The 16,051-nt window shown below is 37.9% G+C and overlaps 1 protein-coding gene across 1 annotated transcript; it reads right to left on the reverse strand.

Moving 5' to 3' along the window:
* Positions 1 to 800: 800 nt before the first annotated feature.
* LOC117617108 (E3 ubiquitin-protein ligase KEG) lies at positions 801 to 13,978 on the reverse strand. The gene is made up of 16 exons (XM_034346365.1): positions 12,768 to 13,978; positions 10,840 to 11,202; positions 10,517 to 10,747; positions 10,077 to 10,202; positions 9,644 to 9,980; positions 9,376 to 9,533; positions 7,412 to 7,569; positions 6,228 to 6,349; positions 5,975 to 6,109; positions 5,433 to 5,557; positions 5,030 to 5,134; positions 4,696 to 4,929; positions 3,670 to 4,003; positions 3,380 to 3,568; positions 2,972 to 3,277; positions 801 to 2,396 (listed from the first exon to the last, which is right to left on the reverse strand). Exons 1-16 carry the CDS (start codon positions 13,490 to 13,492, stop codon positions 1,179 to 1,181), a joined length of 4,866 nt encoding a protein of 1,621 aa, XP_034202256.1. The 5' UTR covers positions 13,493 to 13,978; the 3' UTR covers positions 801 to 1,178.
* Positions 13,979 to 16,051: the final 2,073 nt, after the last annotated feature.

Consider the following 16,051-nt stretch of genomic DNA (forward strand, 5'->3'; position numbering starts at 1 on the left):
CTTGGAGTGGAGGATGACTAGACAAGACAAGACAACAACGAACGCACCAGACCCCAGTGCCGTTGATCTCTTTGTAAATCCATGGCTCTTACCAGATTTCAAAATGTAAAGTAGAAGAAGAAAAGTAAAGCTATTCGAAAGCATATATCAAATACCATATATAAAATGTAAATTGGGAAAAATCATGGAATGTGACATTGTTGATAAAAGTTGTTTGTGGAACATTAGAAAGTTATTAGTGCATCCAGTGTTCGAGAATCTTGGTTGTGGATGCTCTCATTTGATCAAGAACAGTAAATTGAGGCGTGTAAGTTACTGTTTTTAAGAGTAGATCTGCTCTTTTGAGATAATATCTCGGTGTAGCAGGTTATAATGTCCTACCCTCCAGAATACAACTTTTGATCCTTGTAAACGTACACTCTAAAATATTTGGTATTAAAACATATTTTGAAATACTCATTAAGATAAAAAACCAACATCCAAATATTTGGTATTTGATTTTTCTTCAATGTTCACATGCATGTATGAAATGCATATGCCAATTGCTCCGAGCCGAGTGATTTAATTGTTTTTAAATCACTTGTTGAATGCGGCAGGGTAGTACCACTTTTAGCATGTGAAGATATGTGAATTGTAATTTGTTGGTACATAATTTATTTGCAGCTTGCTTCCTCCATTGTGTTTATATATTTACCTGATGCTTGGGCATGACAGTTTTCTAAGTTATCAAAACACTCTTCAGTGGGTTTTGGAGAAAACATCTACTAGGTACTTCTAAAAGAATGTATTAACTAACAAGATTAAGGGTTCAATTTGTACATCAATATAAATAACCTCATATATATATATATATACCTCAAAAGCTTGTCAACTTCACAACACCTACGAAACACGTATGGCAAACTGCCACCTCTCTCTGCCTCCGTTGTGTCCCCTATAATTAACAATAAGGCAAGACAATTTCCCCCCGTTTCCTATCTATCCATCTCTTGTACTCTTCTGTATTAACAAATAAATTATCCCTTCAGAGCCCATTACAACAAAGTTATAGTTTCAGAGCAGATCTGATCGCATTGTGCGGTCACAATGGCATTCGCACTTATCTGCACCAGCTGAGAGAGGGCGAGAACCCCTGAAAGTGGAGGAGCCAATTGAGAACATTAGTTGGATGAGTTGTGTTACGTGCTTTTATCAAGAGCAACATCAGCAGGATCTCCGATCCATGGCCTCCCTTCTCTCCACCGGAACTTAATTCTTAACTTCCCATTTGCATCCACCCCCACTACCTGTCCTTTGCTTGCATGAGTCTCCATTCCCCAACCCCACCGTGGGCTCACCAGCCCTTCTCTAATCCTCACTTTGTCCCCCACTTTAAATGGCCTAACCCGTTCTATTTCTGATGCCTTGCAAAGCCACAACCTCTCTATGAAGCAAAATGCCACCCAGAGCTCCTCATTTTCCATGCGGTGCACCACCCCAACGCTCGAACGACTCACCTCTCCCCACTGGTGGGTTGGAGTTGAAACTGATGCTTTAACCCTAACCCAGTCTCCAATGTGAAGCTCCTCTTCCTCCACAAGCTCCACTTCCGATGGATCCAACATCCAAGCTTTTGAACCAGCTGGGGTGTATATTCTCAGCTTGCCGTCAGCATCAATTGTGGATATAGTTCCAAGACTTGCATGGCTGTGGCCTGACCACCCAAATCTTGGCTGCTTGACAGATAGTTTAACCCTAACCTTCTGGCCAACCATGAGCCTGTTCACCCTAGCAAGATCAGAGGTAGGCCCAACCCATTTTTCTTGCTCCCCGCAAAATCCAACAAAAGTGGTTCCATCCCATTTATCGCCGTCATATCCCAATCCTTGCACCACTCCGACACTGCTCGGCCCAATGGATTTCCAAATACTTGCATGATCTTTTAATTTCACCCACTCTCCAACTTCAAAAATCTGCTCTATTTCAAGATCCGCAGGATCTCCTCTCCACAACCCTGGCAAACCAGAGAAAGCCACTCTGACTTCCCCATCAGCATGAACGCTAGTTATGATGCCTCGAGAATCAGGTTGAGCCCCTCTCCAGCCCCATCTTGGTTCAACTAGTCCAGTCCGGAACCGAACATACTGCCCTATTTTTAAGCACGGAACCTTTTCAACATCCGTGTAATGAGTTATCCACCTGCCTTTACGAAAACAACAAGCTAACTCCAGATAACCTGTATCTTGTACACTATGCACAACAGCTAAACTTTCTTTTCCAATGCTGTTCCAATCATAACTTGGTCGAGTTCCCAGGCTTGGTTTAGAACGTACCCAGTCACCAACTTCAAATCCAGAGAGTCGTTCCGCATCTCCAGGAGAAACTTTCCACAAGCTCTGTCGACCAGGCACTTTTACCTACATCAAATAACCAAAACCTCTTCTCATGTACAGTGATAGTTAACGAGGGCAAAGGTCCTCTTGACATTGTTGTTAGATTGTGAGCACGTGTACACACACAAGTACTAAGCTTATATATTTGCAGAAGTTGTCATGCACCGGCAGAAAATAACAAATGGTTCTACAACTTATTTTGCTGATAAATAAAGTGCTGATCTCTTTAAGCATATTTGTTATTTATTTCTTGTTTTAAAGACAGAAAGGCAGAGACTGGTGAGGAAGACATGAGAGAAAAGATGTGTCATAAAACTAAATCCCTCATCTCTCTCATCTCCCCTCCTCCTCTCTCTTTAATTTTATTTTTCAAGAAAAAATTCATTTGTCGAATGTGTCCGAAGCAAATGAAACTTCAATGACAGTAACAGCCCGCTTATCTAAAATTGTCCCCAGCCAGCACATTATTTGTACATCAATCTGATATGTTATATGTAATGATATGCGATGAATCTGATATCATAACAATTGAAATGAAGAAGAGTGCAAGGGAACGACTCATGCAAGATATTGCCTGTGTGTGAGATGAGATTTCTTACATTCAAAGCTCCATCCATGTCAATTCTAACTATTTTTCCAACAGTTGCTGCACTTTCATTTGACCATCCAAGTCGTGGCTGAGTAATAGATGCCATCACATGAATCTCTTGCCCTAATTCAAAAGGGGGCACCTTCTCCACATCTGTGACAGAACAAGAAAAAGGCTTGCTCCTGAAGCAGTAGGCGACACCCATATCACCATCTTCCTCCAAGCTATGAATTATCCCAACACTGTTCCTTGTAATATCCTCCCATCCGTATTTGGGAGAGGGCACAGAAGCTTTAACTCTAACCCAATCCCCTACCTGCTCATGGTGGAAATACCAACATGCAGATACAAAGCAGCATATTAAAAAAACTACCCTGTTTTTTTCTAAGATATAATAAGATAAACAATTAGATATTACCTTGAAGTCTTCCACCTTCTCCATGTCAGAAGGATCGGCCTGCCATGGTATTGGTCGATTAGGAATTTCAATTACCAGGAGGCCATCATTCTCTATCTCACTTATTCTTCCAACACTATGGTGTGTCTCACCACCCCATGCATACCTAGGTTCTGCAACAGATCGCTTCACACATACCCTGTCACCAATCTTCAAAGTCAACAATGTATTAGTGTTTAAAAAGAATACATAAAAAACATCAAGGGATAAATAAAATTATCAATTATCACTCTACAACATATCTCACTCACCCTGAATGGGATTACAGGTTCAACCTCCTCTGGTTCACAATGCCATGGACTTGGAAGATAGCTCAGCTCTAGCAATAGACTACTATCAGGTCTTATACAATACACAATACCAATGCTCCCAGGTGTAACAGATCCCAGTCCATGCTTTGCTGTTGTAAGAGTAGGACGAATACGAACCCAGTCCCCAACCTTGAATTCTTCAACTCTTTCCATCTCCGCAGGATCAGCTTTCCATCCTCTGGAGGCTCCAGGAAACCCAACGCGTAGGATACCATCATCATCAACACACAATACAGTACCAATGCTGTCACGTGACTGCCCACGCCACCCAAACCTGATAACAAAGCAAGGTCAGTCATTAAATTTACTACAATCCATTTTGAATAAGGATTACATGCAAGAAGATACCAGAAGATGCATATCTAAAGCTGACAATAGAAAGGAATTAAATATGGCAAACGCAAAAGAGAGAGATCCAATGCATGCATGTGAAGTTTCATTGTTGATTAACAGAAAAATGGCCAAACTATTCTACTTTTGTCTCTATCACTACATCTGCTTTTATCTAAACCTTTACAGCCATTTACCTAGTAGTACAGAATTCTGCATTTATGAGCAAACCATTTTATTTCTATAGTTCACACAGATTGTCTACCACGTTGCTGATAAAATATTATTAGGAACAAATATATCATATTTATTCTTGGTCCTTATATAATGTTTTTATCTTTTACTTTAATGCCCCAAAACCTTTATGTTTAGTTCGATGTTTCTGTGTTGTTTTGTATCTTCTTGTATTTAACCCTTTTGGTATTCATGTTTAACCAATTTTATTTCAAAATTACTTCATATTAAGACGATAAATTATGGACTAATAAGTAGTCCTTCAGCCCAAAATATAAAAATAAATACATTAATGTCACTTTCAATTTAAATGCTTGAGACGAGATACAGTTATGTAACAATTAAAGCTTGGAATAAGATGCCACCGCTTTGGATAAATATAGAAACTGTTCAGAATTAAACCTGGGCTCTTTGACATCTGGTTTCAGCTGCACATGCTGTCCCCTGTCTAAAGGAATAACTTTTACAACTTCATTTGCCAAAACACGAACCTCTCCCGAACAAAATGATACTAACAAATGGTCCTTATCTGGGGCGCCTTGCACAAAGCCAACACTTCTATGTTTTGCACCTTGCCAGCCGTATGTAGGAGTTGTTATACTTCTTTTAAATTTCACCCAGTCTCCTACATCAAATCTAAACCATAGAGAAAACAAGAATTATGAAATCTACTAGTCGCAAGGAAGCATTATTAGACATGCTATCAGAATAACACAATGATATTATCTCTTCTCACATTGTAGGAGACAGAAAAACTCCCCGATTTACAAGTGCCTCCATCAGATCTTCAGATATCCATTCCCGGGGAAGGGCCTCCAAAAAGTCACGTAATGTCTTGCCGCTGTCATCAAAGTCAAAATTTTAAATTGTTTAGTATATTAGATAGCTTACCCTGTGCCTTGGCACCTTTATGGAGTTCCCAATCAGTTTCCTAATAGATTAAATGCAAAATTTCAAAGGCCTGATAGTCATTAATAACTAGTTCACAACCTGGTATTTTTATTAGTCATCATTTTTGTTTCTTATAAACAATTAGATGTACAAGTTCGAACACAATAGTATATAAAATTGTAAGAAGAGAATCTCTTGCAAATGACGGTAAAACCACAAAAAAGAGCAATGCCTTAATTGGCACTTGCCTGTGATTTCTGGCTTCAACAGAAGCATCAGGATTTCTAAGCATAACAATAAGCCATTCAAGATTTTCACGTATCATTTTTGCTGCATCTGCTGCTATATGGAAAGCATTGTCACCTTCATCATCCTGATAACAATGAGCAAAATACATAAGGCTGATGATGACTCAAAGAAAAATCTGGTTTAAGTAGCAAAAAGATAAGGACAAAGTCATTAGGCATCGTCAAGAGATAAATGCAGTCTTTGTATGCGTGTGTGCACTCCGTTCCAACAAGGGCCTAACTTAGAGGACTTTCATATCAATTGTTTGATAAGATATGGCTAATATCTTCTTAACGGCTAATAATGAGAGCCATCTTCAACCATATCTGCTTAAAAGTTAATATGCAAATCCTAATTGGGTCCTCCCTAGATTGCCTCCACATGTGCATGTATAAAATTGTATTTTTCTCATATTACAGTTCTATATCAACAAGAAATGATTAGATACCATGAGAACATATAACTGATGCAACAAACGAAGTTCACTAAATTGAAGAGAAACCTGTAAATTATAATTTGCTCCAGAAGATAGAAGCAGTCCGACACATGACTTCGCCCCTCTGGCCAATGCTACATGAAGAGGAATTGTATTTTGTACATTCCGAATGTTCACATCAACTCCAGCATCAAGTATAATCTAGCAATGAATTTTCCAAGGTGTTGATACATCAATAATGCACAGAGGATGAGTGACCAAAAATCAAGAAATGCGTTTTAGATTCTGTTGTCATGTAATTGAAAGCTATCTTGACTACCTTGACCAACTCAACGTCATTGGCCATTGAAGCCGTATGCAAAGCTGTCCGTCCATGCTGGGCATCTTGAGCAGTTGGATCTGCTCCAGAAGCAAGCAAAATATGCACCATTTCTCTTCCTTCTACAAGCAGCATCAAGTAAAAATACTAATACTAATCATAAGATAAATTACTTCTTACTTTAAGTGGAACACTGGAAAACAGAACAAATCAATTTTACCCTACCAGCTAAGTAGGTACATAAACAGAAAAAATCAACAACTACAAAGTGCAAGAAATCAATTTTACCCTACCAGCTATGCAAATCCTGATGGTTACGGAAGATGTCAGAGGTCTCAGATTAAAAGTAAATGACAAAATACACAACCCACAAAAATTTTATGTGAAAATCATATGATTGTGTTAGATTTTATCATTCTACAAATATTTTTTACCCAAAAGGGGGAAAAGGAAATCGAGAAACAAATGACATGGGAAAGAAAGGAATACAAAAGAAAAGAGTAGAGAGAGATTTTAATATCACACATTTTCTGACAATATTTGGGATTCAAGGTTTAAGTGCCCACCCCACATGTCAGCATGGCCGGAAACAGCTTAAAAACAGGGACAAGAAATAGTTTAGAAGTTCTGTGTCTATTGTTGCATTAGCTTGAAGTCTTGATCCCTTGTTTGACAATGCAACTCTATAGTTTTGGAGCTTGTAAATATTCATCAATAAAAGAAGCATGAATATCTAGACTCTGTAACATACAAATATAAATATGCAGAAGCATGCACATAGGAAAGACTTCAAATTTGACATTTTTAGACCAGATTTTCTAGTAAAACACAAATTGAGCTCAATAAAGACTTGTTGTAACTTGCAAGTATAGCAACACTAACCTCCAAACACCAAATAACATAACCCAATTAATTAACAAAACTGATGGTTTATGGAAAACGAAGGAGGTCTCAGGATAAAAGTAGATAACAAAAGACACAAACTATTAGACTATATATATATATATATATATATTACATAGTATCCTATATATCAATTATTGGACGCGATACACATCAACCAAAATCCCAAAAGTAATCAATATGTAATCAAAGTGCCTCTAAACCTGGTTGAAAACAAAGAATCACTAAACAAATAAAAGTTTCAGATCAATTAACAAGACATTTTAAGGATCTAGGATTACCAATTTCATGATCTTTCTTTAGAGCAGCTGCCATACACAACGCGGTGCCAACTGAACTTGGTATATCAATTGCATCGGCAATCTCTTCTGGTGTTGCAACTTCCACCCACCTTCTAACAACAGCAACATTCCATGTTGCCACACACAAGTGCAATGGTCTATGATACGATAAGAATTTAACAGGGCAATCAAACATTGAGGTCAAAATCTTTATGTAGTTTCAATCAAAAACCCACTACTTGCAAGTGCAAAACCATGTGACTACTTTTAACAATTTTAATAGATAAAAGCAAATGCTTTTGGGCTATAAACAATCAAACGACAGAAAAAAAAAATATATATATATATATTATGCTTACTAAAAAGGTGACAATTGTCAGGTGGTCTACTAAGCATGTCCTCTGAATCACAAGCTCAGGAATGATGGGCCAATGACTCCAACAGACTCAATCAGTATATTTCACCAACAATATTGCACCTTTTAAATACATTTAAACAATCTGACACATCACCAGACTTGTAAATCCAAGTAAACCCTGCCTTTTAAGGAAAGCATACGTATATAATTAGGTATTTTTATAAGAAATTATATGATTTGTTGATTTGCCTGAGATCCCAAGTCAAACCTTTTCTCAATCAAAAGTACAACGTTTTCTTTTTCCTTTGGATTAGTTCAGGACTTGTCTGCCTACTTTTATGGGCTGACTTTACTTTCTTTTTTTGTTTCTTTTTTTTTTCAAATGTTGCTAATACCGCTGTGTTAATCTTTTCTTTTTTTTTTTTTGTTGAAAAGAAATGCCACTGTGTTTATCAAAGTACTCAATATAAACTACAATGTTTAATCGAATTATAAAAACAATAACTTCATGTCTGTTTTACATAAAACTTGTATATTTTCATAATATTCGTCAAGATCTATCAAACAAGACACAGGATGAATATAAAATTATGCATGAAGATACAGACAGTAATGTATATGTGAGACATGTACATTATCAAGATGAATACTGTTACACTTTATAACCTATTATATATTTATGAGACCCATGCATTATCATGATGTGAAATAATAATAATAATAATAATTAGATCGTGTCAAGGACTTGAGATAATGTGTTTGTGAGACAGATTCATTATAATGATATCGAAAGTGAATTATGTTTCATTCTGTAAGAGGCAGATACATTAATCTTTTCTTCTCCATAATTTTATTATCATGGGTCTTGTGGATAATGTAATATATATATATATATGTATATATATATATATATAGATGTTTGGCTTTTCTACTTGGATTAAATTATTGGACAAGAGCTAACAAAAACATCTATCAGGGTAACGCATCTACAAATCTTGTGAATATGATCTGTTTTAAAAAGATCAAAATAATACATTCAGATTCTTACTGAATGCTGCCCAACATGATATGTTAAAAGAGCTGACATGAGGCTAACCAGTAAACAAGATCAATATAACTACACATTGTGATAGTCATATGTAAGACTCCGACAAGTTAATTCTACACATATTAAAGTCATAATATCATGGATCTTAGTTGGGAAGACATGAACGGAGGTAAAGCTGGAAATGCCCACTGGTAACTACGCTTTATGCCCAGATGAAGGGGTTAAGATTTGGCTGACTGCATTCTAAGACTTGAATATCTTAACTACTGTTCGTATAAATATATTTGCATTCAATTTGTATACTTCACATTCAAAGAAACTAGAATTCTGTATCTCAAAACGCACTAAATTCTACACAAGGTGCCTAAATGAGTCAATGACTTTTTATTCAGACCTGATTGTGGCTCAGTGGATTGTGCCCATTAAAAAAACATCCACAAATATTTGGTATCGCACCACACATCATCAATGAATTTCATTACCAGAGAGGTAAAAATATGCACATTACTCTTATAGTAAACAAAAATTAAAGAAAATGAAAATCAATTTCGTACTTACGTATATTTTTCTGAATTTAAAACGGACATTGACCTAGAGCCCCCATTTTCCAAAACGACAAGTGCACAATCTGTATACTTCTTGGCAACAGCTCTATGTAGTACAGATTCACCTTCCTCATCCACTGCATTAGGATCTGCCCCAGCCATTAGTAACTCCTGAAATTATGCAAAATATATGTTAAGAGTACACCTTTCAAAAACCTTATGAAGCAAAAATGAAATATCATTAAACATGATATTTCATTATCCATGTAACTGAGACCTACACGCATACAATCAGGCTGGCCATGATAGGCACAGACATGAGCAACAGACGGGCCAAAGCCTTCCCGCAACCTAGATCTCACATTAGCGCCTCTGTTAATGAGAGCACGAACGCATTCTGGGGATCCAGCAACTAAAGCAAAAACAAGTGGAGGATCCCCATCTTTGTCCAAGACATCCACATTCGCCTCTCGATGCTCCAAAATGGCATCAACAAGTTCTGCACTACCACGTCTACAGGCCAAATGGAGAGCAGTTTGGCCATCAGCATTTTGAGCTTCTAATAAAGACAATACTGCGCTGTTATCACTTTCTGCTGCAGCCTTTTCAAGCAGATCTCTGTATAACCAAAGAGTGTGGCATAAGGAGAATAAGACAACAGTTTTGGGTTTAAAAACAAATAGCCCAAATAATTAGGGAATGAAATGCACTAACCTAACACCGTGTACATCCCCTTCGGACACAAGTCTATGGAGAAGGGTGGGGTTAGCGTGAAAAACTTCTGAGTGGGATACAGGAGACGGTTCCGTCACATTTGATCCAGAGCATTTAGCTAAACCACTGTGTTCAAAAACTCAAGATGTCACTCAATCTAATGTAATTAGCAAATTATAAATTACAATATATTGATCTTGCTCTCTCTGTAGATTGGGCCCCCATGCATTGAGAGAAACCCAGCATCACTGACTCAGTTTCTATATATATGTTCTTCATTCTGCCTTGGGAAATAGTCAGATATCCCGAGTTATTGAAAAAAATATATATCTATATAATATTTGTTCTTCATCCAACAGCATCAGCAAGTATTGAGTCAAGATGCCACTAACAAAAATACCAGAAAATTCAAAAGTATAAACAGTACTTTGAATTCTTACTTATCAGGACTTGCAGGAGGGCTCCGTGGTATCTCCTGCAAATGACGGAGAAATGTTGCTAACATTGAACTAAAAGACGGTCTTTTTGATGCCTTGAACTGCAGGCACTCACCAATCATTTTCCACAATTCCCTAGGTATTCCAACACCTACTACACTTGCATATTGTGGAGGCAGTTTCCGAGCCTTGATTACAGCCCGATAAATTTCCTCTGTGCTTAAACCAGCCCATCTGCACAACGAATTTCAACTTGTACTAAAAATCATTCAATAAAGGGAAAAAGAATGAGAACTTTCAAATATACAGTAAGTTGCTCCACGTACGGAATGGAACCAGTGCACATTTCAACCAATGTACAACCAAAACTCCATGCATCTGACTCTACAGAAATACCAATAGCATCCTCCCAAAATGGATTCAATAATTTCTTCACCGGCTCCCATGCCTCTGGGGCTGCATAGTGGGGGCTGAGCATCGTACATTCCATACAAGAATGGATCCTTGAGGTATCACACTCCAGTCGAGCTTTCCGGCAGGATGGTTTCTTCAGAATTGCAGCAACTCCGTAATCAGAAACCACTGCGTGACCACTTGAATCCAAAAGAAGATTGGACGGTTTCAGATTCATACAAACAACACCTGCTGCATGGAGTTCAGCCACTCCTCGTGCAATGTCAGCCCCATATCTACAAATGGGAAGCACTCAAAACGTCAATACAAGAGTTAATGCCAGTTAATAGTCACTAAAATAAGATATTTTGTAATTTCACACACTGGTGAGCTTGGATTTGTAAACCTCTAACTCAATAAGAACTTTAACCCTCAAACCAAATGAACTCAACATGTATAAAATGGAAGTATAAACAAATCCATGACTATAATAATTTATATTTGTCTACTTTCAAGGTTTTGCAGATAAAAACAGGAGATGTACCAAGCAAATCCGACCTCGATTTGGCAGCTAGTTATATTGAAAACCCAATAGATGTTTTGTACTTTTCAGTGAAAACACAATTCTTCAACATTTATTCTCCAAATCTAAATTCAGCTTCCATTTGGAAAATCAGAATGATATTCAAGATCAGTCTTATTTTGTGGTTAGGTATATCCCTCTCCTGCGTCCTAAATATGGAATTAAAGTAAGCTTCTCTGTGTATACAAAAGAAATGCATTTCTACACAATGGATTAACCAGTTATTATGTTGATTGTTGACAGCTGTTGAAGGGGAAAATAACATATAAGATCATTTTATTAAAAAGTCTATCACCAAAAAATAAATAAATAAATCCAGCTTATAGTTACAACTGTAAAGCTAGTACAAGCTCAAAAATTTAAGTCTCACAAGGTTAAATCTGACTACTATCAATTTTAATGGATTTAAAGAAAGTATATGACTACTGAATTAAAGGTTTCTGAATAAGCTTGATTTCCATGTCGGGGACAATTCTTGTTATGCCACATCCTACAAAGAATCCCAACTGTTTGCATGTATACCTGTTCAATAGTGTCCAACCATTACTATTAACTAAAAAACATCTACCCTTGTGAGCATATAAACATTCTTATAAAGTTTCCAATTCCACATTTCACGGTCCAAAAATGGGAGGAATATATTGGAATGGGCAAAGTAAGTTTGGCTAAGTCGGAAAGGACAAATTTGTCTTCCTTGAAAGCTTTCAGTGGGAACAACATTTCAGGGAATGGAAGGCATCACAATTTGGTGGCTGCAATATAACTTGTATCCCAACTCATTTTTGTATTCAGGAAGGGAAGACAAAGAATATATGAAATTTGGTGAAACATGACAAAAGAAGAAGAAAAGTTTTAGATATTGCACAATACTACTAACCCAATGTAACTCACCTCCCCATGACAATGGACGTGAAGTACCCAGCATACAGAACATTATTGCAAAAGACTTTACCACACCTCTTTCAAGTAAGACACAAACACTTCAAATAAGTTTTATATTTGAACTGTCAAACAATATGACCAAATACAGTATCGGTATGAATCATAAAACCCATAACTTGATCCATAAAAACAATTTGATTGTCATTTGATTATTCAGAATCATTAACCATTCCATACCCACTATATAGAGATCAACAAGAATTGCCTAAATTACCTTTTTGAACTGAACTATCCACAACCACCACACAAACCAAGAAAATAATCAGAGCATACGAAAATTATAATATACAAAACCTTTTTCATCAAAAAATAAAAAGCAAATGAAAACTTCAAAACCTTAGGATTTGCTCCAAAGTAAGCCTGCCCTCATTTCGCTGCATCTCGGACTGAACAGACCCATAACACCTATCCATAACAAGACACAAAGTGCCTTCACTCTTCATAGCCCCATGAAATGTGCACACATTCCTACACCACATCGATGCCCGCCGCAAATTCTCCAGCTGCCCCATCACCCAATCCATACTCGTCTCCTCCGCCACTGCCACCTTCTTCACCGCTACCTTGTGGCGGCACCGCCCGCCTCCGCCGCCAATCACTGCAGTCCACATTTGGACCCCGGCCTGCCTCCCCTCCCCTATCCGCCGCACCAATCTCAAGTCTTGGTGCACTGCCAGCTCCATCACCGGCCCGCACCCGCCCGAGCTCGAGGTGTGGGACCCACGGCTACATCGCCGGTCCCCATCGTCCTCCTCATCATCGTCCCCATCCTCGTCGTCCGTGTAGTCGCAATCGAAATTGGCGGCGGAGGCAGACGAGACGGCATTGGAACTCGAGTGAATCAGAGCGAGCACGGCGAAGTTCTTGCGGAGGGCCTGAACAGAGTTGCCGACGACGGACACGTGGCGGCACCTGGGGCAGACGAGGGTGGTATCGGTACAAGAAGAGAACATCCGAGACAAGCAGTCCTTGCAGAAGCCATGGCCGCACTGAAGCAAAAGCGGGACTCTTTCTTCCTCGTCGTAGCGCGTCTGGCAGACGGAGCAGCACGGCACTTTCATCTTCCCGATTTGGCTTCTTCCACTTTCTGAGCTGAATCGATTGAAATTGGGTTTTGGGTTTCGGGTTTCAGAGCTTTTGGGGAGCTCAGAAGCTCAAGCTGGAAGTGGAGAAAGTAGATCCATAAATGAATTGGGCAGAGAAATGAAGATTTGAAACCAATGAATGATCAGTTGGGCTAACCAGGAAAGCAATCTACACAAGCAAAGAAAAAAGGGTTTTAGTCTTTTAGAGAGAGAAAGTAGAGAGAGAAAGAAATAGAGAGAGAGGAGTTTGTGTCTTGTCTTCTAACTTGCAACTTCTGAGGGTTTTTTTGTATTTTTCATTTCTTTTTTGTTTTTTCTTTGTAAATAATTTTGTTTCGCTTTCTACAGGGACTAAAAAGGAGAGTGGAAGGTTGGCTGGGTCGGCTACTTTTCAGAGAGTCCTCAAACCCGCTTCTTTCGCCACAAAATAATACTTTGTTTTCTTTCGTTTTTCTTCTTTGTGGGTTATAGGAGGGGTAGAAATGGAATATAGAGCAAAATGGTGGAGAGATGGTGTTATATTTGGCAATGATAGAGGGGATGGTTTTCAATCCAAAACCGTTCATATGGATAGGGAAAGAGGTGTGAAAGATCCTTTGAGGGTTGGGTCGTCGGTAATGCGAATGCAATTCAATAGTTGTGACGATATCTTGTGAATCCTAAAGAGAATAGTGAATCCATCCATATATAAATCAAAGTCTTGCCTGCATTTTAATTCGCATTGTAAAAAAATTCTTTGCAGTCTAATGCATTTCTTTTTCTTTTTTTCTTTTAAGATTTAGTTGAAGAGTTAGAAAGTATTTAATGTTCTAAAATAAGATATTCATCATTGTAATTCTTTTTTTCTTCTTTTAATGTGAGAAAGGAAATTAGAAAAGATGCAACCCTCCACAGCACGCAGGCCCAAATAAATCCAAATAAAAAGAAAAAATAATAGAAAAAGGGAGACCACTCTCCCACAACTTTGAAGGCGAGAGAGAATGACCAAGAAGCAAGAGCATTTGCAACCGCATTGGCTTCTCGAAAGACATGAAAGAAGGAGACTTGATCACAGAATGTTCTGAGATGTAGAATATCTTGAACAAGTTGGTTAATGCACCAGGGAGTCGAGCATCGCTTCAAAACTGAGTCAATGACAAGTTTAGAATCCCCTTCAACTAAGAGGTTGGACCATCCCTTCGAAATCGAAACAGCATAAGCCAAGTCATCTCTAAGCGTCAAACACTCTGCCACAATAATAGAATTGCAACCAATCTTCTTAGCACCAGCCAGAACAACATGTGCATTATCATCTCTAATAACAAAGCCAATTGCAGCATGGCTGCATCTAACGGAGCCATCAAATTTTATTTTGTACCAGCCAAGAGGAGGAGGAAGCCATTTGATAGGTGCAATACTTGGTCCAATTATTGGTTTGTGATTGGTCCACCAATAATCCAAATGAATGGTACCAGCAACATTGAGGACTTGTGCAAGATGAGGACGCATGTCTCAAAATATTAGGTTGTTCCGAGCTTACCAAACTTGCTAACATAAGCATAAAGCTTTGCAAAAATCATTAGGCTCCCAAAGATTAGCATTACAGTTATGGGAATGGAACCACTCAATAATATCATAATGATAGGCTGCAAGATGAGGAAAATGGGAAACACAATTCCAAACTGCAATAGCAAAAGGGCACTGAAAAAGAAGATGTTGTATGTTTTTTGGATGTGTGTTACAAAGCATGCTCATGGTTCAAGGCAGGATTGAATCTATGCAATCTAGAACGAACTGGCAACCTGAAGGGAAAATTATGTGTTAGGTATTTCTTAAAACTCATTATGTATAGGAAAATGATTTATCTAGCATTAACATATCTATTAGCGATAGCGAAAGCAAAATCAAAAACTAGAAACTCATGTAAGTCCTATTAGTCCCAATCTTTTTAGGTTTATCAAAAATTGCACTTTTGACTCTTTAATATAGTTTTAAAGAAAAGGATGAAGAATGGTTACACCTTGGAGCAAATCTTAAACCCTATTAAGGTGTTCAAGTAATGGACTTGATCTCTTGCTTGTTGATGCTCCACTATGGCTCTTCAAATAGGTACAAAGGATATGAACCTCCAAAAAGCTCTTCACCAAGGATGACAAAGATGAGAGAACAAGAAACTTGGAGAGAAGAAAGTGCTAGCCCTCACTCTACCAAGTGGCCGGCCAAGGGGGATATTGAGAGAGAGGTGGGATATTTCCTTCCTTCCAAATTTCCAACTTAAAACCATAAAATAAGATGGCGTTATGGCTTACAATATATAGACCCATACATATGACATCTATGGCATGTGTGCCACACCTCTCTTTTAGTGGCCTATTTTTGGGTTATCTAGGTCCTTCACATTTATCTTATAATGTGTTACATAGTCTAAAGTCATATGGTCCATTTGTTTAATTCTTTAAGTCATATGGGACTCAATCAAAGTTCTTTAACTTAATTGAATAATTAAATTATTCTACTTAGTTTAATTATTTTAATGATTTAATAAATTAAGTCACC

This window comes from Prunus dulcis, chromosome 2, assembly GCF_902201215.1.
Source record: "Prunus dulcis chromosome 2, ALMONDv2, whole genome shotgun sequence".
Lineage (NCBI taxonomy): Eukaryota > Viridiplantae > Streptophyta > Magnoliopsida > Rosales > Rosaceae > Prunus > Prunus dulcis.